Source organism: Castor canadensis, chromosome 11 (assembly GCF_047511655.1).
Source record: "Castor canadensis chromosome 11, mCasCan1.hap1v2, whole genome shotgun sequence".
Lineage (NCBI taxonomy): Eukaryota > Metazoa > Chordata > Mammalia > Rodentia > Castoridae > Castor > Castor canadensis.
In genome coordinates this window covers 84,064,298-84,087,200 of record NC_133396.1, presented here as the reverse complement: position 1 = coordinate 84,087,200, position 22,903 = coordinate 84,064,298, and the positions used below count along the sequence as shown (strand labels likewise).

Below are 22,903 nucleotides of genomic sequence, written 5' to 3'. Positions count from 1 at the left end.
TCCTTTTTATACAATATCTTCTCACTGTAAAAGAAAAAAAATCAATACAGTAATACTATTAAAAATGAAGTTCTCTTTTATATCTCTACTCTTACCACTCACCATCAAGACTAAAAAAAACACTAGTGAGTTTTTTGTTTTTTTTTTTTTTTAATTTCAGGTGTGAGGGTTCATGCCTGCAATCCCAGCTATCCAGAGGCAGAAGCTGGAGGATTCAGAGTCCAAGGCCAACTGGGCTATACAGCAAAACCCTGTTTCAAAAAATATATTTTTATAAATGTATAAAATATTTACAATATATTATAAAAGATATATAAATTTATATATATTTTCATTCACAATTGTCAGGACCAAGAGAAACCTCCTCTAAATCTGAATCAGACTCTGAACATCAGAGACTCTAGAATTTCAGATCAATGTAGTTACTAAATAGAAATCTGTGTTCTCTTCCTAAGAGATGGAGTTATTGGGTTGCATATAACATCAAGAGTAACCCAAACATTTAGTAACCAGCAGACCAAACTATGGTAGTCATTATAGCTCTGCATTCAATATTTCCAGCAGCCCTCCCAGGCAGAGTAAAACTGTACTTTCCCCATCCTCTTGACATTATTTTTATTACCATATATTAATTATACAAAATAATAGATTTCATTATGGTATTTTCATACGTATTTACAATGTACTCCAATCATATTCATCTCACCCCCTTAACATTTTATGAGGTCATATGACTTGCTTTGGCCAGTGAAATAAAGGAAGAAGTGATGCATGTCCTTTCTGGCTTTTAGTATCCAGTAGTACTGATTTCCTACTCTCTCTCCCTCTGCCATGCCAACTGCCAGCATTCTAGAATGATGGTCAAAGAATCTATCAGTCTAAGTTTCTGGATGGCAAAAAGTGGGCATAGGTCCCCTCCCACTCAGTGCCTTCCCACTATTCCACAGTGGACCTCTAGTGTGAGTGTCAAATAAATTTTTGATGTGCTAATCCACTAAGATGGGGGGGAGGCATTATTGTTGTTACCAACCCATAACCTATTCTATCCTGATTAGACATAGCAAGACAAACCAACAGCTTATAAAGTTAACACAAAAAAATTAGCAAACAAGAATAGCCAAGAATATTCTCAAAACTAAGAGCAATGAAAAAGGACTAGCCCTATTGGATAACAAAAACAAAAGAAGAAAGCTCTAACACTTACACTGACTGCATACTAATTACTGTTCTTAGCACTTTACATAAATCAACTCACTTACTCCTCACAACTCCATTGTATTATAGTATTATAGGGTCCTAACAGTAATATTTTACAAATAGAGACACTGAATTATATGGAGATTAAGTAACTTGCCAAAGGCCACACAGCTATAGAAATGCTACAGACAAGATTCAAAACCCGGCAGTGTAGCTCAAGTCTATATCCTTACGATGGTGCTATACTGCATGTTGCAAATGTACAATAATTAAAACAGGATGATGATGGTGCATAATTAGACAGGAAAAATCAATAGAACAGAAAGCCCAAAAATGGAATCAAACGCACACAGAATATTAGTACAGGTTAAGCATATTTAATGCTCTAAAATTCCAAACACCCCAAAAATCCAAATCTTGTATTTTGGGTTTTTAGAACATTTCAGACTCCAGAATTATTGATTAGGGATTCTCAATCTCTGAAATCTATGCAAATATTCCAAAGTCTAAAACACTCCAAAATCTAAAACACTGCTAGTCCCAAACATTTCAGATAAGGATACTCAATCTACATACAAAATGATAGATAAAAGGTATTCAATAAATAGTTATTTTGAAATCCCCATACCCTGTCTGTCAGCAAATTCCAATTCTAGGCATTTGTTCTACTGCTGTACTAGCACATGTCTAAAGTAATGCATTCAACATTTCTTATCCTTGCATTGTAAACAACTTAATTATATAACTCACCAAAAATGCAATCTATCCATTTTTCAAAAAGGCAAGTTCTTTATTTACTAAAATGGAAGAACCTCAAAAAGATAAATCAAGCAGGAAAATAACAAAGTAAATGAGGTACAAAACACTGTATATAACACATTTCCATTTGATATAAAAAAAGGAGGGAAGGAAAGTACATAGATAAATAGACAGACATATATACCTATATCTGGAAATACATACAAGAAATTGGTATTCTGGACTGCCAAAATTAAGACATCTAGGAAAAAAGGAGTAGCAAGAAAACTAACAGTATAACAGTACCTTTTGAATTTTGAACCACTGAAATGTACTGACCCTTTAATAAACAAACAAATGATTTAAATTTTAAAAGAAAGCCATTTAGCAGCAGGGATAAATGCCAAAAGAATATATTGAGAGTTGTCATGATAAAGAGGGGCTGAGCAGCCATTATTCTGCATAGACAAGCAGAAACCAAGAAAGCCAGCTGGAAGAAAGGAAAACTGAACAGATGCACAGAGCAAAAAATATGCCAAAACCTTGCAGCCCCTAAATGAGAAAGGCAGAATATGCAGTCTTGATTTCTAAGAGCGTACCAGCATCAGTTTCCATGAGGCCCAGCTGTATGATTCCTGTCCACAGAGTGCCATGATTACCAGTACCCCCACAAATAACATACCCTCCCACCCCATCTCAGGCCCAGACAACTACCTTTTCTATCTACATGAATAAAAAAGGTCTTTTAGGATAATTTCAAAGTGCCCTTTGTGAAAGAGGAAAGAAAGATTGTGATTTACCTAAATAAAGTGCTGAAAACATCTATTCAGAATGCTGGTTTGTAAAAAAAACAAAATAAAACACCTATGTACATGTCTAAAAGCATACAAATTTGATAATTAAAAAAAGGCATAGAATATGTCTAAATATCACATAAAACCTTCTCCTAAGATCTCAAAATTGTCTCAGCCTTTAACATTTTTCAAATTGTTTCTTAAATGTATTTAGAACTACTTGAGAGTAGCTGGGGACGTAGCTCAGTGGTAGAGCACTTGCCTATCATACATGAAACCCTGGTTTCTATCCCCAGCATTGAAAGGAAAAAGAAAAAGATAGAAAATGAAAAAATGAACAGACTGAGAAAGAATATAGGAAAGCAATTCCATTTAGAATAGCCTCAAAAAAAAAAAAACCACCTAGGAATAAACTTAAAAAAGAAGTGAAAGATCTCCACAATGAAAACTATAAACCACTGAAGAAAGAAATTAAAGACTACAGAAGATGGAAAGATCTCCCATGCTCATGGACTGGCAGAATCAATTTAGTGAAAATGGATATATTACCAAAAGCAATCTATATGCCCAATGTAATCCTCTTCAAAATCAACCCTAAAGTTCATCTGGAAGCACAAAAGACTGTGAACAGCCAAGGCAATACTGAGCAAAAAGAGCAGCACTAGGGGTATCAAAATACTCGATTTCAAATTATACTACAGAGCCATAGCAATAAAAACAGCATGGTACTGGCACAAAAACAGATATGAAAACCAGTAGAACAGAATAAAAGACCCAGATATGAATCCATGCACCTACACCCAACCTGATTTTTGATAAAGGTGCCAAAACATATGATTTAAAGACAGCCTCTTTCAACAAATGTTGCTAGGAAAACTGGCTTATCTGCATGCAGAAAACTGAAATTAGATCCATGTCTTTCACCCTATACAAGTATCAATTCTAAGTAGATTAATAACCTTAATATAAGGCCTAAAACTTTGACGGTAGTGCAGGGAACTTACACAGTGAAACTTATAGGTGTAGGCGACAGCTTCCTATATAGAATTCAAATGATTCAGCAACTAAGAGAAAGGACTGACAAATGGGACTACATGAAATTAAAAAGCTTCTGCACAACAAAAGAAATGGTCATCAGATTGAAGAGGCTGCCCACAGAATGGGAGAAAATCTTTGCCATTTATACATCTGACAAGGGAATAAAAACCAGAATATACAGGGAGCTCAAAAAACTAAACTCCCCCAAAATTCAATGACCCAATGAAGAAATGAGCAAAAGAACTGAACAAAGCTTTTCAACGGAAGAAGTCCAAATGGCTAAAAACACAAACACCCCTGGCCATAAAGGAAATGCAAATTTTGATTCATTAAGATTCTACCTCACTCCTGTTAGAATGGCTATCATCAAGAACACAAACAACAACGAATGTTGGTCAGGATGTGAGAAAAAAAGGAACCCTCATACATTGCTGATGGGAATGTAAATCAGTACATGGAAAACAGTATGGAGGCTCCTGAAAAAACTAAAAATAGAACTGCTATATGATCCAGCATTATCACTCCTAGGGATATAACCGAAGGAATGTAAGTCAAGTCACAACAAAGGCACCTGCACACCCATATTTATTACAGTATTATTCACAATAGCTAAGCTGTGGAAACAGCCAAGATGCCCACTAATGATGAAAGGATTAAGAAAATGTGGTATTTATGTACAAAGGAATTTTATTCAGCCATAAAGAGTGAAATTTTGTCATTTGCAGGTAAATGGGTGGAACTGGAGAATATCATCTTAAGTTTAGTCAGGTTCAGAAGGCCAAAGGCCACATGTTTTCTCCCATATGGGGAATATAGACCTAATACAAATACAAACAATATTATGTAAAACAGGTCTGGCTAAGGGGAAGTCACATACAAGAGGATGGTAAAATAAAGAAGAAGGTAAATATGGCTGATAAACTCTTTATACAAGAATGAATTTTTAAACCTGTTGAAATCATTGTAAGAAGAGGACTAAGGGAGAACAAAGAAAAATAGAGGAGATGAACCAATATGGGTTATAATATGTAGAAATGTCACAAGGAAACTGCTGTATAACTATCTTAAACAAAACTGTCTTTTTTTGTTTGTTTGTTTTTTTAAACAAAATTGTAGAACAGGAAGGCAGAACAGGTCCTGTCTGGGAGATTGGTACCAGTGTGGTGGGGGGAGGATGCAGGGAAAGGGCTCAGGACAGTGAATATGGTGCAAATACTGTGTACACATATATGTAAATGGAAAAATGATGATATATTGTAAGAACTTTTAAAATGCCACAATGTACCCCTGGCCAGCACAACAGTTAAAAAAAGAAGAAAAATGAGAACTGCTGAAACTATTCCAGGAATGGGGGGATAAAAGAGAATGATGGAGGGGGTGAATTCAACTATGACATCTGATATGAAAACTTTGTAAATGTCATAATGTACCCCCAGCCTAAAATAATAAAAAAAATTATTATTTTCTTGGTAACAGCCGATTATCTAGGTTTGTTTTATTAATATTTCTTTTAGATCTAAAATATTAGAAAAAGGCACAAAATAGTATATAAAGCCTAGTTTCAAAATGAGCAAGTCTGTTGTGTTTATTAACACCAAATTAAGTATATTAGCTACATTGTATTTGATTTTTCCTTTTATTATATTATCATGAAGACTTTGGGATGATAGTGGAACATCAGGGCAGGGCGCCAGTAGCTCACGCCTGTAATCCTACCTACTCAGGAGGCAAAGATCAGGCAGATTACAGTTCCAAGCCAGCCCCAGGCAAACAGTCTGTGAGACCTTATCTCAAAAATACCCAACACAAAACAGAGCTGGAGAAATGGCTCAAGTGGTGGAGTGCCTGGCTGCAAGCACGAGCACAAATTCAAACCCCAGTACCACAAAAGAAAGAAAAAAACCAGCAGAAAATTTAAAGTGAAGCTCTGCTACCTACTAGCCATGCGGCCTTAAGGCAGGAAATAATCTAAGCTAAACATTTCTGTCTATAAAACTGGAGAGTATGTATGAGTCTTACAGTTGATTTGAGGATTAAAGAAGATAGAAGAATAAAGCATTTTGTATATAAGCACCCAACCCTTAAAAAACCATCATCCCACTATTAAAGCATAATAGTTAAGAATGTAACTTTTAGACTTACACATGTGTTGTTTTGAGAACCATTTCTGCCATTTATCAGCTAAGAATTAAAGATAATTAAATCTTTGAGCAGAGTTGGCACATAAATGTTCAATAAATATTATTCTATAATAATTATATTATTACATAATAATATCAGAGGCAAAAAATAGATGCCAACAAAGGATAACTAGATTATTACTAGAAAAACAGGTTACATTCTAATTTTTCTGTGCTCTATATGGGGTTTGAAGCATGCTACCCCCCAAATATGGCACCTTGGCATTTGAGAAAACAGAAAAAGCAGAAAGCTCTGATTTTTCTCCTGCCCTTCTAGAATTCTGACTTTCTAGTCTGAAGCAGTCCTTAATAAGATCAGAAGGCTGAGGCAGGAGGATTGCCATTTGAGGACAGTCTGGGCTACATAAGACCAAGTCTCAAAAAAAAAAAACTCTTGCTAGGTTCTCCTCACTTTATTATCATTCAATCATTCTCCCTTTGTTTAATTATACTTCTGCACAACTGTCTACTCTTTAGCTCTATGCAAAAAAAATGTGCAGGGTTTGTCTCATTGGACCTTCATTTCTGAAAGCTCCAGTGTCACACAAATCTTAAAAACGTTTGCACACTTTTCTCCTATTAACCTGCCTTTTGTTATAATATTCTCAGCCATAAACATAGTGATGACTGAAGAACAGGTATTACATTCTCTCCTCTGCATCTACCAATAGGATATGTGTCCATGGTTACCTTGTTTCAACTCTCCAAGTATCTGTTTACCTGTCTGTAAATCAGTGCATTAGAATACACTATTTCTAAGGTTTCTTCCAGTTCTAAATTTTTATACCTGTTTGTCTAGCAACCAAAATCATAAATTTTATCTTAAAAACAACCAATATGCTTACACACATACATAAACACACACACACACACACACACACACACACACTTACTTGCTGGGGAACAAACCAACAGGAGTCAAAGAAATTCAGATTCAGAGAAATGACCAAAACTGGCAAGTTCTGTAATTACAGTTTGAAGATTTTATGTTTATAACAAGAAGCACGTTAAATGCAAATATTTTAAATGAGAAAAATAATTGTAAAAGGAACACCCAATAATTAACGAGAAACAATGTTAGAGTTGCTACAAAAAACTGAACTACCTATCCAGCTCACAAAGACTCTTCTGAAATGCCCTCCTCATCCAGTGGTAGGCCAACAGCAGCCTATACATTCTAAGTTAGTGGTTCTCAGCCAGGGGAGGTTTTATCCCCACAGGGACAACTAGCAACATCTGGACACATTTTGGTTGTCAAAACTAGACATGCTACTGACATTTAGTTGGTCAGGATGACAATTACAGGACAGGATGCTACTAAACATCCTGCAATACACAGTTCAGCCTCCACAACAAGGAATCATTCAACCTACAATGTCAGTGTAATAGGAGTTGAAAAGCCCTGTACTGGCTTATGTGGCTGCTAACCAGTGTGACACAAGTGGAAATTTGGAAAAAGAAATAACATTTATTATAAAGACTGTACTCTTTATCAACACAGAGGGGTAATAAAATAGGAAGTGTAATATGAACTGAATGTCTAAGAGAAGAATAAAATGAGCAAACAGAAGCCAAACCAAGAGACAGAAAATAAATACTGGTTGTATTTCTAGCAGGTTTCTACTTCCTGTTACTGGACAGGCCCAGCTGCATTCTTGTCTTTGAGTTCCCTGAACTCCCACTACCTCTATGTAAATTCTCTATGTATATATTTCATAAGCTGGTCTCTACTACTTGTAACTAAAGAGTTCACCAACACATATTTCTCATAGGAAACTGCTTACGTAGAAGACTCAACTACTGCAGAGTGTACAATTGTTCAACACAAGCAAATCAGAAAAGCATTTGATGAAATTTAATAAAAACGAAAAGCCAATTGTGAAATCTAAAAAAGATACCAATGAGAACTGATCTATACATATAAGGACTTCAGAGGAATTAGAGAAGGCAAACTCTGTGGAAACCAGTAATCAAATAAGCAAAATGTCCTAAACTTTAATGACCAAAACCCAAAGATACAGGTACAAAGATTCAGAAACAATCCTTTCAGACAGACTTCTCAAATATCTACCTATCAAGCTCTTAAGCTTTAAAATGAATACCTTTCAAGGACAAAAGTAAAAAGATTTCATACACTGCCAAGAAGGAAATATATTCAAGTATAAAAGGTAAGCATAATCTCAGACTTGAGAGGGAAACAACCTGGTGGAATATTTGCTCAGAGCTGAAGCCACCCTGACAACCACAGTCCATGACTTTTCTCTTTTAAGACAGTTGATAACTTCAAGAAACAAAAGACTTGAAACAATTAGGTTAAGTGCTCATAAAAGCATTAGAATTTTTCCAAAGAGCAGAGCTAATTACAGAACAAAATAAAATGGAAAACGAAGCATACAGTGATAAAGATAAGCCTTCACTTGAAGTACAGTTAAACTAAAAATAGGGTAATTAAAAAATATATACAATGAAGAATAAAGGCAAATTAAAATCAACTTTTTAAACAATAAATAACTATAAGAAAAACTTAAGTTGGTTCAAAACACCTCTGTTGCCTAAATTATGCACTGTACCATACCAGGTATAATATCCCTACATGTATAATTAAGAAAATAACCTCTTTCTACTTGCTGAGTAACTCAATTCATTTAAATACTTACTATCTATTGTGTGCCTGCCACTGTACAGGGACACAGTGTGAACAAGTTCCTGGTCCCAAAGAACTTACCATGTAAAGCAGCACTGTCCAATAGAAATTTAATTCATCTCTCTCATATGTATGTGTGTGTATGTGTGTGTGTGTACATATAGTATAATCTCTCATAATACATATGTAAATATAAATACAAATTTTATTCAGATATGACTAACGGAGAGCTGGAGGTGTGGCAGAGCACCTGCCTAGCAAGTGCAAAGCCCTGAGTTCAAACACTAGTACCACAAAAAAAGGTACTTCGCATTTGTTTCCACACTGAATTTTCAAATATTGTGCATTTGTATATGAGAGACGAGTTTGCTATATTGCCCAGGATAGTCTCAAATTTGTAATCCTCCTGTCTCGCCTTCCTAAGTAGCTGAGATTATAAGCACGTACCACCAGGCCCAGCTTCAGTATGTATTTTACACTTGTAGGTGTTATCAATTAGGATAGGGACACTTTAAGTGCTCAATAATCACAGTGGCTAGTAGCTGCATACTAGACAATGCCATTCTATGGCAATCTTTGGCAGGAGACGGACAGATGCTGCTGTTTTGTTTTTCCATTTTAAATCTTGTTGTGTTCTTTGACTTAAAAAAAAAAAAACTGTCTTCATGTATTACTCTGATAAAAGTAACAAAAAAGTTTTCTGGTCAGAGCAAACAGAAACTCCAAACAGAAACTGGAAGCAATCTATCATCAATATGAAAAATTTGAAATAAACTCTGATTTTACAATGGAATCCTAGATCTATATGTATTTCAACATAGCTGTATGTCATAAATATACACTATAGTAAAACAAAAAAGTTACAGGATGATACTGTACAGTATAGAATATATGTAAATCTTTCAAACCTACAGTATGTAATATTATAAATAAGGAATAAACTGTAACTACATAAAGAAGGATAAACAACATCTGGGAAGTGTTAACCTCAGGGAAGGAAGAGAAGTAATGGATTCCAGGTGCAAAGGTTATTCAATTGTCTCTATAATGTTTTTTTTTTTTTTAAAGTGACAAAATATTAACACATATTAAATCTGAGTGGTGGGTATCCAGGCATTCTTCTATGTTATATGTTTTCTATATGTTTTCAAATATTTCTTTTTTAAAATAAACTTTCTTATACACTAAAAATACACTTTAGTTTACCAACATTAAAAAATTGCCTTTTGATAAAGATTTTTATAAAAGAAAATAATTTTTTGTTTACAGAAAATATTTGAGACCTCCCTAAACTTAAATATTAGTTTCTCAGTATTAATCACTGTACCCTGAATCTGACCTTAGAATTAAATTAATGCACTACCATCAGAGTTATAAAAATAGACTGATTCCAAAGCTAAACCACAAGCCCATATGCAATCAGCACAGAATCCAAATCTCTTATTTATTCTGTGCATACATCTCTTCCATAAAGACAAAACCTATGCTCAGAATTCTAATCAAATGATCTCACCTGCAAACACAGCATTGTGACAATGAATTATCACCAAATTCACACTAGGAAGGTATTTGCCAAATTCAATGTTCCCCTAAGTGCAAAAATGCAAACAAATCAATAACTGCATACTTTATTTTAAATGTCAGCCACCAGTAGTGACAATAATATATGCAAGTTAATGTGGACAAATAACCATAATTTCCCAGGAGCTGGTGGCTCAGGCCTATAATCCTAGCTACTCAAGAGGCAGAGATCAGAAGGATCCAGGTACAAGGCCAGCCTGGGCAAAAAGTGAGACCCTCTCTCGAAAAAACTCAAAAGAAAAAAGGACTGGCAGAATGGCTCAAGTGGTAGAATGCCTGACTAGCAAGCATTAAGGCCCAGTTCAAATCCCAGTACTGCCAAAAACAATTAGTAAGCTTCTCTAAAGGTATATTTGTTGTATATGTATGTGTACATATACATATACATACATGTAATGCAGAAAGATTACACTTACTATAAGACTTACAAAACACCAATAAGTCTAACAAGAACTGTGCAAAAACAGTATGAAGAAAATGAAAACTTCTTTTTTTTTTTTTTTGCAGTACTGGGGCTTAAACCTGGGGTGTATACCTTGAGCCACTCCACCAGCTCTTTTTTTTGTGATGGGTTTTTTTTGAAATAAGGTTTCTCGAACTATTGGCCCAGGCTAGCTTCAGACCACAATCCTCCTGATCTCTGCCTCCTGAGTAGCTAGGATAACATGCATAAGTCATCAGCGCCTGGCCAAGAAAATGAAAAATCTTTTACTGGGAAAAAAAAAAAAGATTTGCCCGGATTTGTCAAAGGGATGTCAGGTTTTTGGACACAGAACACAATAAGGCAACAGTATCAGTGCATCATGAAATTAACCTATAATTCAATAAATCACTATCAAAATCCCATCAAGATTTCTAAATTTTAACAACCTGATCCTACAGCTCTTTGGAAGATATAAGATGCAACAACATCCAAATAAATTTTTTAAAAGTACACAATGCTTAGAGAACTAGCCAAATAAACAGACACACTATATAAGTTTATAATAATTTTTTAAAGTATGCTAAGGAGTATTTTTTAAAGTATGTGTAGAAAACAAATATCAATGACAGAATTTTTAGATGGCCTATGAAGGGTATGGTGGTACATGCCTGTAATTCCAGATACTCTGGAGGTTACAGCAGAAAGATCATAAATTCAAGGCCAGCCTAGGCTACATAGTGAGATCCCACCTCCAAAAAAAAAAGAGTCCTGTGTGTGTGTATGAGAATTTAATATATGATCATTAGGGCTCTTTAAACCAATGGTGAATTGATGGACTATTAACTAATTAGTAGTAGTTCAATATAAAAATATTAAAGCAGTTCCAGCCTTAAATACATAAAGATTTCAGGCAGATTAAAATTAAAATAAGAAAAATAATACCATGGCTAAGGTTTAGCTCAGTGGTAGAGCACTCACGTAGTATGTGTGAGGACAACGTTTGATCCTCAGCACCACCAAAAAAAAAGTTTAAAAAAAAACCAATCTTAGACAGATGAGGTGGTACATACCTATAATCATGGAGAGTTTGAGGCCAGCTTGGACTACACAGGGAGACCCTGTCTCAAAACAATAATAAAAATAATACTCTTACAAACAAATATTCATCAGTAAGAAAGTAGTAATAAAACTAGAATATGTAACACTAGAAAGTTGTCAAAAACAATGAGAAATCTATACAGATAGATTTCTTGTATAGAAAGGTCTATTATTTATATAGAAAGGTCTTCCAGACATGTTAAATGGAAAAACAAATTTAAGGAGAAAATCCATACAGTATGGATATATTTTATGAAATGGCCGGAGAAACAATACTATGTATACTTATCATACCTGTACACAAAGTTCTGGGAAAACACTTATAAAAAAATACATATTAGGGCAGAAACGTCACAGGGAACTTTCATGTCTACTCTACATGCTTCTCTGCTGGTAGATTTCTTTTTTACATACTATCATGTAATTAAAATCCAAATTTCAAAATTAATCAAAGGAGGTTACTATAACAAAACCCTTCATTTGCCAACCTTTCTTTTTTTTTAATAAGAATAAATGAATAATAAAACTGTGCTTTGTATGGTTTGTATTCCAAAATTTTTTGCTTAGTAATTACCTGGAACCACAAATGCTAAGTGATAATCTTAGGTTCTAACTTAGTATTACTTTAATTTGCTGGAATAGATGTTATGTTATGTTATAGATGTTATGTTAAGAAAATTGTACCAGTATATACTGTGCATTTATTAAGCTTCAGAACATCTTCTTTGACCTTGACCATATCAAGTGAAAGCTTTCTAAACTCTCCTTCTCCTTGGATAGCAAACCAGGGACTTCAGCAGGCCTAGGCCTGCTGAGCTTTGTGTCCTGCCGGATCAAAAGTCAATACTGGCAGAGATCACCCTAGAGGAGCGAGAAGTACCACCACAGCCAACTCAGCACGAAGCAAAGTGAGGGAAAAGCCTAGTGTTGTTCCCATGTAAGCAACCCACATTATATTTGGAATAGTATTATATTAAATGTGCATTTATCTGTGTTCTTAAGTGAAAGTTCAATTGAAAACAATATTGAGAAAATGTTCTAGTTAGTACAATAACCACAAATTTACATTCTAAAATAATGCATGCAATCTAAAAAGGCAGTGATTATCGAGTGTTATTATACAAAATACCTCATTTCCACAATGCACACAGTATCCTTTTTAACTTTTTAAATGAGGATATTCATTAACATCTACCTGAGCAACATTTTTTTGAACAACAGTCCTGTCAAAATTATACCTAATAATTCTCTCACAGAACCTTTAACATGGGCAGTTAGTGTAGAATAACTGAATAAAAATAGAAAAAAATGCTTGAAATGTTAAGTTTAAATTTTTTTTAATTCTCCTGCTATATTACCTGGGAATAAAAAGGTCCTTATAAATTGCATATTATAATAATAAGCTAAATATATCACTTTAAGTAGCTAACACAAGATCATTGAAGTACTTCATTTTTAATATTAACATGCTATAAAATAATGCCCCTTCCCACAAATTTACACTTATCTTCAAGACAAATACCATAGCAGATAAGCTCCTATATCTGAATATCCTAATATCAAGAAAAAAAAAACATGAATAAAAGAAATAAAAAAACCCCAGCTACATATGAAGTTGTATCAAGGAAAATTATTACTAATCAAAATTGTCATATATAATGGTTTAGATTATTTGTTTTGGGAGTTTTTTGTTTGTTTGGGGTGTTACTAGGGATTGAATCCAGGGCCTTGAGCATGTTAGGCAGGTACTCAACAACTGAGCTATATCCCCAGCCCTATAGAAAGTTTTTAACTGACATTAACTATTACAAAAATATATAGGGATGGAGGTGTGTCTGAAATGGTAAAGCACCTGCCTAGCAAGTGTGAAGCTCTGAGTTGTAATCCCAGAACCACAAGAAAAAGAAAGATATAAAAAGATGTATACGTGAAATAAGAAAAAAATGTTCCATAATTGCTCAAGAACACCTATTATGTGGCAGGTGCTATGTGAAGGATACAAGACAAAGAAATCAATCCTTACAACCTAGTATCTTAGACTCCAAGAGCATTCACACAAATATTTATAAAACCAGCACATCACTCCCTACATATATACAGTACTATCAGTCAGTAGTTCTTTCAAACCTACCAGTGAGGACCACTATTAATACCAGAGGGTATAGGTTGCTAATATTTATACTCTTTTCTATATCTATAAAAAAATATGGCTTAGTGCACTCAATTCTCCTATAGGAGTGAAATATATTATCACTAATAACCTATAAGTCTCCATTTGTGTGCGTATGTGCATGCACACGCATTGCTAGGAATCAAACCCAGCATCTTGTGAGGCTAAGTACATGCTCTATCACTGACAGACCCCCAGCCGTTGCAAATCTTACTGACAATTTTCTAAAAAGCCAACGGGGTGGATGAGACGTTATAAAAGTCTTTAATAAGAGATTTGCTAGCACAAAGCCCTAAGTTCAAACCCCACTTCCACCAAAAACAAACAAAAAAAGTCTTTAATAAGAAATATTAGTAGCACTGCCAGGCATGATGGCTCAAGCCTATAATCCTAGCTACTTGGGAGGCCAAGATTGGGAGGATGGCAGTTCAAGGCCAGCCCAGGTAAAAAGTTTGTGAGAACCCCTCCCGCAACTCAACCAATTAAAAACTGGGTGTGGTGGTTCATACCTGTCATCACAGTTATAGCTAAAAAGAGAAGCGCAAGTAGGAGGATTATGATCCAAGCTGGCCCAGTTATAAATGTAAAACCTTATCTCAAAACTAACCAAAGCAAAAAGGGTTGGGGGTGTGTTTCAAGTGGTAGAGCACTTGCCTAGTAAGCAGGAGGCCCTGAGTTCAAATGCCAGTATTGCAGAAAAAATAAATTAGTAACACTAAGCCTAGATAAAGGCAGTAGCTCAGCTAGGCACCTGTATTCCTTCCTACTCCAGAGAAAGAGATCAGGAGGATCACAGTTCACGGCCAGTCCCAGGCAAACAGTTCATGAGACTCTATCTTGAAAATACCCAACACAGCCAGCCACCAGTAGCTCATGCCTATAATCGTAGCTACTCAGGAGGTAGACATCACGAGGATCATGCAGTTCGAAGCCTCAAAGCCAGCCTAGGCAAATAGTTCTCGAGACCCTACCTCAAAAAAACCCTTCACAAAAAAGGACTGGCGAAGTGGCTCAAGTGTAGGCCCTGAGTTCAAGCCCCAGTACCACAAAAAAAAAAAAAAAAAAACCCAATGCAGAAAGGGTTAGTGGAGTGGCTCAAGTGGTAGAGAGCTTGCCTAGCAAGTTTAAGGCCCTGAGTCAAACCCCAGTAACACATACACACACACACAAAAAAGATATAAAGCACTTAGACTATGCCAGGCATACCTTAATAAATGGCAATTATTTTATCACTCAGTTCTTCCATGAACTAAAGCCTACCCAACTCTAGCACAAGACTGTCCTTCTCCCTGACAACTAGTCCACATGCTTTCAAAAGTACATCTCTCAGTCTGGTGGAGAGATTCAAGTGGTAGAGCACCTACCTGCCTAGCAAGCATGAGGCCCTGAGTTCAAGCCCCAGTATCACCCCCTATCTGTACCAGAAAAAAAAGTACATCTCTCAACAGGCCTCCAGCATATAAACTTTTAGAGAAAAATCACCAAAATAATAGTATAACACTATGATCACTTGTGTGTGGACACTAACAACAAATGGACATTCTCATTAATTTTAAGTTAAAGAGAACACGTGAATTATGTTTTTCTGTCAGTCTTTGAATCACTATCCATCCACTATTCTTCATTTCACATTATCAGTGACTTTCAAAGTACAGCTCCCAGCCAGCAGCATTAGCAACATCTAGAAATTTGTCAAAAATGCAAATTCTCAAGTCCCCGCCTCAGACTCAAACCAGAAACTCTGGAGGTGGGATCCAGCAATTTGTATTTTAACAAGGTCACTGTGCTAAAATTCAAAACAACTGTTTTATAGCATTTGGTGACATACATAAGGGGGGAGGGAGGGCTTCTACATTCACCTATTCCAGAAGAGATCTACTAAGATTTATGAGGTTAAGTATTTGAAATCTCTATATGCATAATGCCATATCAAGAAAAAGCCCAATTTGACTCACAACTTCAAGAATATGAAAGTCCTACCACCACAGGCTTCTAAAAAGAAACTTTACAACCAGAGGTTAAAATAATACAAGGAGACAAAACAAAAACAAATGGTTTTCAAGGAAGGTTACAGTATTTGTTACATTAAAAAAAAGTTTTGTCTACAAATGTCATTAAATATTAACTAGCACATAAATAGCCAGCTTAGAATGAAGTCTCTATCATATCAACTTTACATTTGCATTGGCTAGTATTTCTAGTTCAACTCAAAAGGAAGAGGGAAAAAAAAAAAAAACAACCAGCCATAAGAACCCACTACTCTTCATAATTCATCCAGAAAGAATTGTGTACTTCCACAGGAAGATACACGTAAAAGTGATTTCAAAATTCACATACCTTTTTGCTGCTTTCTGAAAGTCCTCTAATAATCAAAAATCACTTGATAAGGAGAGAAAAAAAGACTTAAATGTAAATACTAAGACACTTCTCACTTTAGCCTGCCATCATAATGGTAACAATAGCAGGTAGCTTACCAGACCACTTCCTATAGAACACAATATTCACATAAGGACAGCAAAACTTATTTACTGAGCACATGTGCCTTGCAATTCCTTAAGAGCTTTACATAATTTTATTACTCAATTCTTTCAACAACCTGTTGAAGTGATAAATGACAAAACAACGTCATTGTTTGTTTTTTACGGGTTTTTGTTTTTGGCAGTACTGGGGTATGAAATCAGGGCCTCATTCTTGCTAGGCAGGTGCTCTAATAAGGCAGCATTTAAATTCAATTCTGTCAGATTCTAAAAAAGCATTTGTTTTTTAGGGTTTTTTGGTTTTGGCAGTAATGGAGTTTGAAATCAGGGCCTCATTCTTGCTAGGCAGGTGCTCTAATAAGGCAGCATTTAAATTCGATTTTGTCAGATTCTAAAACCCTCGTTTGCTAAATCTCTACACAATGTCAAGACTTTAAGGAAAAAAAACCAAAAACTTAATCCCAGCTCTATCACTTAACAGCTATGTGACTGTGGGAACTCACCTAATTTTCCTAACTCTTCCTCATCTACAAAGTGGGAAAACTAATACCTGCCTCATTTATTTTATAGAGTAACTGTAAAGGTCAAATAAGATGAAAGACATAAAAGGTCTTTATAAGTTAATAATATATCTGTAACTTACACAGATTTGGAGATTAATAAAAAAATCCAAGAGCTGATTTCTTTTTTACAACTTTAATTATCAGAACAGGGGGAAGCTCAGAGGTAGATCACTTGCCTTGCATGTGCAAGGCCCTCCATTAGCTCCCCAATATGACTAAATAACTGATTAAAAAAAAAAAAAGATGTTTAGTTTCACCACTGCTGGCATGGTGGTACACACCTGTAATCCCAGCAGTAGGGAGGCAGAAGGATGGCTGGGGAGTTCTAGACCAGCCTGGGCTACAATGAAAGAACCTGTCTCAAAAAAAAAAAAAAAAAAAAAAAAAAGAATCTGATCGTTATACCAAGTCACCATATCTTTCTAGAGTGTCATTTTCAACTTGTGGTGACCATACGTTTTATCCTTTAAAGATTAAAACATGAACTAAAAAGCCAATAGAAAAAAAAAACAGACAATTTAAATCGATGTTTTGCTGAAGAGAAAAAGTTTATTATTTAAAGCCTCCTAGTTTATGGTTAATTTTAATAGAATTTTCAGAAAATGAGAGGTGAAATCATTTAACTGTTGAAAAGTATGTCAGATACTGAAAAAAAAAAAAGGTATGTATTCAACCATAGGTTACTAGTCATAAACATTACCTCACTAAAAAGCTTCAACTGCAAAGTTTAGAAAAGTCATATAGCAAAAATCATCCTATGATTTTATTCCTTCTAAATTACATTCACAAAAATACTTTGGGCAAGGCAAATTATTAAAATAAGCTTACTCACATATTATTAACAATGAAAAAAACTGCCATTTGGGATAAAGAGAAAAAAACAGACTAATTAACTGGATGTTACATGTAACATGTGACTTACATTAAAACCTACATGTAAAGAGCCTGTCAGACCTAATTTTTGTGTATGAAATTATGCGCTAATACCTCAATATTATAAACTCAAAACTATTTATACTGTTCTAGGATCTAGATTCTTCTTTCACATAAAGGTCTTAATGGTATGTCTAATGAGGAGCTTCCGAATTTAACTCATTTATTCTTCCAATTGAGAATCTGCCTTTTTTTTTTTTTTGGCAGCACTAGGGTTCAAATTCAGGTCCTCACACTTGCTAGGCTAGCACTCTTACCTCTTGAGCCTCCACTAGTCCTTTTTTTGTGATGGATGTTTTTCAAGATAAAGTCTCGTGAACTATTTGCTGGGGGCTGGCTTCTAACCCGGATCCTCCTAATCTCTGCCTCCCAAGTAGCTAGGATTACAGGCGTGAGCCAGTGGCACCCTGCCTGCCACATATTTCTTAACAGTAGTTATCAACTAAGTATTTAGCATTGTGGAGACATTTTTGCTTGTACCTGAGGGAAAAGAAGTGGGTGCCACTGGCATCTAGTAGGTAGAGGTCAGGGATGCTGCTAAACATCCCATAATGCACACAACAGACAGAAACAACAAATTATCCAGTCCAAAATGACTCTGATTTAAACAAAAATTTAAACACCCATATGTCTAAAAACAGTACTTCATCCACCTTTGTTTTCTATATTATTTGCTAATTCCTTTTTTTTTTCCTATTAGTCTTTAGCAACACTCTTACCCTATTCTCATCCCTTCAATCAGCTTCTAATTTCCAAACCTGACAATAAAAGTATCAGGATCCCAGTTAGCCAGGTTCAAAACCTTGGTGTTACCTTCAATTCATCCCTGTTTTAAATAATAATAATAATAGTAGTAACAAACACTGAGCTCTTAGTATGTGACAGGCATGCATATACTAACTCATGTAATGCTAGGAACTATTATTATCCTCATTTTGCAAATGGAGCATCCAAGGCATAACTTGCCCAAGGTCACACAACTAATAAGCAGCTGAGTCAGGTTTCAAATCCAGGCAATATGGCTCAGAGTTCACGCCTTCAACAAGTTCTCCAAAGTGATCTCTCCTTTAATCCTCTAGGTTGAATTATGAAGTCCTTTAAATTCCTCAAAGAGAGGGCTTCTCAGAGTCAAGTACAATAATACGTGCTCAAAAAACCTTGTGTTTACTGAATGAGCAAAATATTCCTTGAACTTACCCCTCTGATTTCTACTTCCTCTAGCCCACTACCTTCAAAAACCAATCTTTTAGCATTTCATACTTGAGTTTATTGATAGACCCTATGAACTAGCTATCAACTAAACTAACATAAATTTAGCTGCTGTATTTCCCATAACCCACTTTTATCAAACCTACTCAAAGTTTCTTCTCACTACTTAATTAGAATCATAAATGTAAAGCGAAAGGGTATCTCTCATTTTACAGATAAAGGAACACAAAGATGGCAGCTGGACATCCATGGCCATAATTCCAGCACTTGGGAAGCTGAAACAGGAAGACTGGGAGTTTGAGGCCAGCTTGGGCCTTGAAACCCTGTCTCGGCAATTAAAAAATCACCAAGTCAGATACAGCAAGACTAGAACTTGACTCTTCTAAATTTTTCTCTTGGATTTTTTTTCCCCCGCAACTCATAAAGCTACTTAACCCCTGACAGATGTCTCCTCACTGTCCCATCAATGAACTACAGCCATTCCCATTGTCCTTGCTCAAGTTTTCTCTTGCTCAGCTTGCTCTCATTTTCCTGCTTCATATATCCAAATTCTGTCCAACCTTCACAATCTCTTCCTATTCCATTCTTCATGACTTCCTACTCTAAAAATTTTAGGCACTGAATACTAAAGAGGATTATTGCTGCCACATAGCCCAAGTTTAATGCATAGAAACCTTTCGCACAAAGCAAAGCTACTTGGATGAATTTCTTCTCTAAAAACTATTAATTCAGGACTGGCTTCAGTGGCTCGTTCGTTCTCAGTTACCTAGGAGGTGTAGATGAAGAGGAAGCCAGAACCAGCAAAAAGGTAGTGAAACCCCATCTCAACAAAAAACCTTGGCTTAGTGGCACACACCTGTCATTCCAGGCATAAGTAGGAGGATCGAGGTAGAGGCTAGTGGCAGCAAAAAACACAAGTCCCTACCTGAAAATCAGTTAAAGCAAAAAGGGCTAGTAGTGTGGCTTAAGTGGTAGAGCACCTGCCTAGCAAGCACAAGGCTTGAGTTCAACCTCAGCATGACCAAAAATAAATAAAACCTATTAATCCATTCCTATGTTTTAGGAAGTGATTCCAATAAAGACTAACACATACTGCACCTGCATAAAATATTCACATACCTTGTTTTGTCACTCAAGCACACATTTAATAACAGATATGTAAACCTAGGATGGCCCAGATCACCTATATCTCATCAATTAAGAACTCAGTTTCTTCACAAGTCCAAACACAGAACCCTCTAGCACAACTCACTTAAGTTGCCACAAATCCTTGGGTTCATCTTGCTCTGAATGCTACCATCTACCATTACTTCCTCCAAAGATCCATTTCTAATGAGGAGTTCACACCTTTTCTTCTTCCCCTTCCCTAAACTGTGTGGGATAGAGAAAGAATACTCACCATCTTTTATCTTTTATTCTTTTCTAAATGCATCCTCAGTGAAAAGCCAGTTGGCTACTTCTCATCCAATTTCAATTATCCAATCGTTTCTATAGAAGTCATATCTACATCTCCAGTCCCTCTCAGGTCTTAGGGTATTTCAATTGCATGCAAGTCAATTTTACTTTGTTTCCTACACACACACACACACACACACACACACACACACATTCATTCATTCTCATTCTCTCTCTCTCTCTCTCTCTCTCTCTCTCTCTCTCTCTCTCTCTCTCTCCCCCCTCCTCTTTCTTCCTCGAGAAAAGTAGTCTCAAAAGTGGTGCAGGGCTGGAGGCATGGCTGAAGTGGTAGAGCACCTGCTTAGCATGCCCTGGGTTCAAACCTAAGTTCGAAAAAAAAAAAAAAAAAGTGCAAGTACACTGCTGAAGAAATGCAAAAGCAAAAAGGATCCGCTGGGCTGTCGGGGGGAAAATAAAAACTCTTACTATATTTATTTTTTTGTTTTGTTCTTTTGGTGCTGGGGATAGAACTCAGAGCCTCACTCATGCACTCTACTACTGATTCACAGTCCCTGCCCTATACTTATTTTTTCATGTCTTCCTTTCTTAGGTTTATATGTTACATATTAGCACAGTAGCCTCTGTATTTAACTGATAAAGACAACAATATATAAACTATTAGAATACATATACAAAATCTTTACTGCTAAGAGTGTATGACATAAGTTTAAGAGGCAATTCCAAAAATACATGGAACCAAATGGGGCTCCTGACCAACATGCAATATATGCGAGTAGGTACGCATATGCACATATACACAAACACGCACGAACGCGGCACAAAGAAAAACTCTTGTTCACATCCATGCCCACCAGCCTGTAACTCCTGCCAGTCATCTCAGTCTCCTGTGGTGTACTCCAAGGTGCAAACAGGGAGGTTTTGGAAAAGCCCCTCCATTTCCAGTTTGGAGGGAAACGAATGTCAGAAGTAATGAGATACTTCCTTTATCGTTCCACCAGAAAGGTATGTACGGGTACTGTTCCTCACAGTTCACCCTTCTGACACCACATCGCCTGACTTCTGCACATATCTTACATGCCACAATCCCTTGACATTCAGTTCCTGTTTTCCAATTCTTAGGGGCACAACTCAGGTTCCCTACCGTCACAACCGGCTCATCCTCCCACATTCCCTCCCTCATCCTTCCCTCCGCTTGGAAACACCATCCACCCTCTTACCCCAGTCTCAGGGCAGAGGACAGTCCGCCCACGGTCCCTAAGACCACTGCCTGTCGCTCTCCGCCCCCAGAAGCTGCCAGCCAGCCTGGAGACGAGAGGGGGAGGGGTGTGACTCGCCTCCCGTGACTGGCCCAGATGGCAGCAGATTCCGCCCCCACGCCCAGGCACCCCTCCACCCTCGACTCCCCTTAGGGCTGCCGGTCCGCCGGGCATCCAGCTCCGACCCCACCCCCGACCTCCCCCGCGCCCTCACGCCGGCTCCCGGACACGCTCACCATGCTGGGTGAAGATATTGAAGCCGGTCTCCGTGGTGCGCCCCGCCGGGTCCCGCCTGCGGCTGGAGGGCCTGGCTGCACTGCTGCCCCGGATCCCGCGCGGCGGAGGCTGCTGGAGCCCCGGAGCCTCCCCGACACGGCCCACCTGCTGCCCCATCCCGGCGCTCGCGTACTCCCGCGCCCCCGCCGACCCCGGGTCACATTCCTCCTGGGCTCCGGCCTCCGGCTCCTGACGCGTCTTCGGCCTCTCTTTCCCAGCCCCAGGCCCCCCTCGGAGCAGGGTCGCCGGCGGTTCGGCACCCGGACTTCTCACCGCAGCCGCAGCGCTATCTCTACGACGACTCACAGACTCTCCTCCCTCCCCCTCCCACGGCTCCGCACCCCCAACGCCGCCGCCGCCGCCGCCGCCATCTTTAAACCACTGAGCCTAGACCAGCGTGGGGCAGAGCGTCTCCCGCCCCCCGCCCGCCAATCACCTACGCTACTCGGAGGGCGGGGCTATGTGAGGCCGCGCCCCCCTCGCCACGCCCCCGACGCGTTGAGTGGGTGCTCCCACCGCCCACTTTGTATGCAGGTCTGCAGCTGCTTCAGGTTCTGCAGACCCTCGCTTCCTCCGCGGCAGTCTGGTCTCCCACCGCGGTCTGAATCCGCCTTAGCCGACCCGCTCCCACGTTGGGCTCCACACGCTACCGCCTTTTGGGGCTGGCGGATCTCGGGCCTTTCCTGTCCCACCTCCACCTGTCAAATCAAACGAGAGCTGGGTGCTAACCACGTGTGCAGCTCAGTAGCAAACACTGCTGGGGCTGCTGAAGCCTTGCTCTTCTCTGCCATTTAATAGAGGAACACTAAAAATCCCAGGGAGGATCCTGTTAATCATCCTTGTCAGCAGTATACCTAAAGTCAAAATTCAAATTGTACAAAATTCACAAAAAGATAGGAAAATATTATC

The 22,903-nt window shown here is 37.6% G+C and overlaps 1 protein-coding gene across 2 annotated transcripts in view; it reads right to left on the bottom strand.

The window, feature by feature from the left end:
* Abl2 (ABL proto-oncogene 2, non-receptor tyrosine kinase) overlaps positions 1 to 22,331 on the bottom strand; it is a 102,984-nt gene extending 80,653 nt beyond the window's left edge. The window contains exon 1 of one of the 2 annotated variants that reach the window (XM_074047348.1): positions 21,955 to 22,331. In XM_074047348.1, the coding sequence (XP_073903449.1) occupies positions 21,955 to 22,111 (157 nt within the window). In that variant the 5' untranslated portion in view covers positions 22,112 to 22,331. The remainder of the gene's footprint in view (positions 1 to 21,954) is intronic. The other variant, XM_020174754.2, reaches the window with a different exon arrangement.
* Between the last annotated feature and the right edge of the window lie 572 nt (positions 22,332 to 22,903).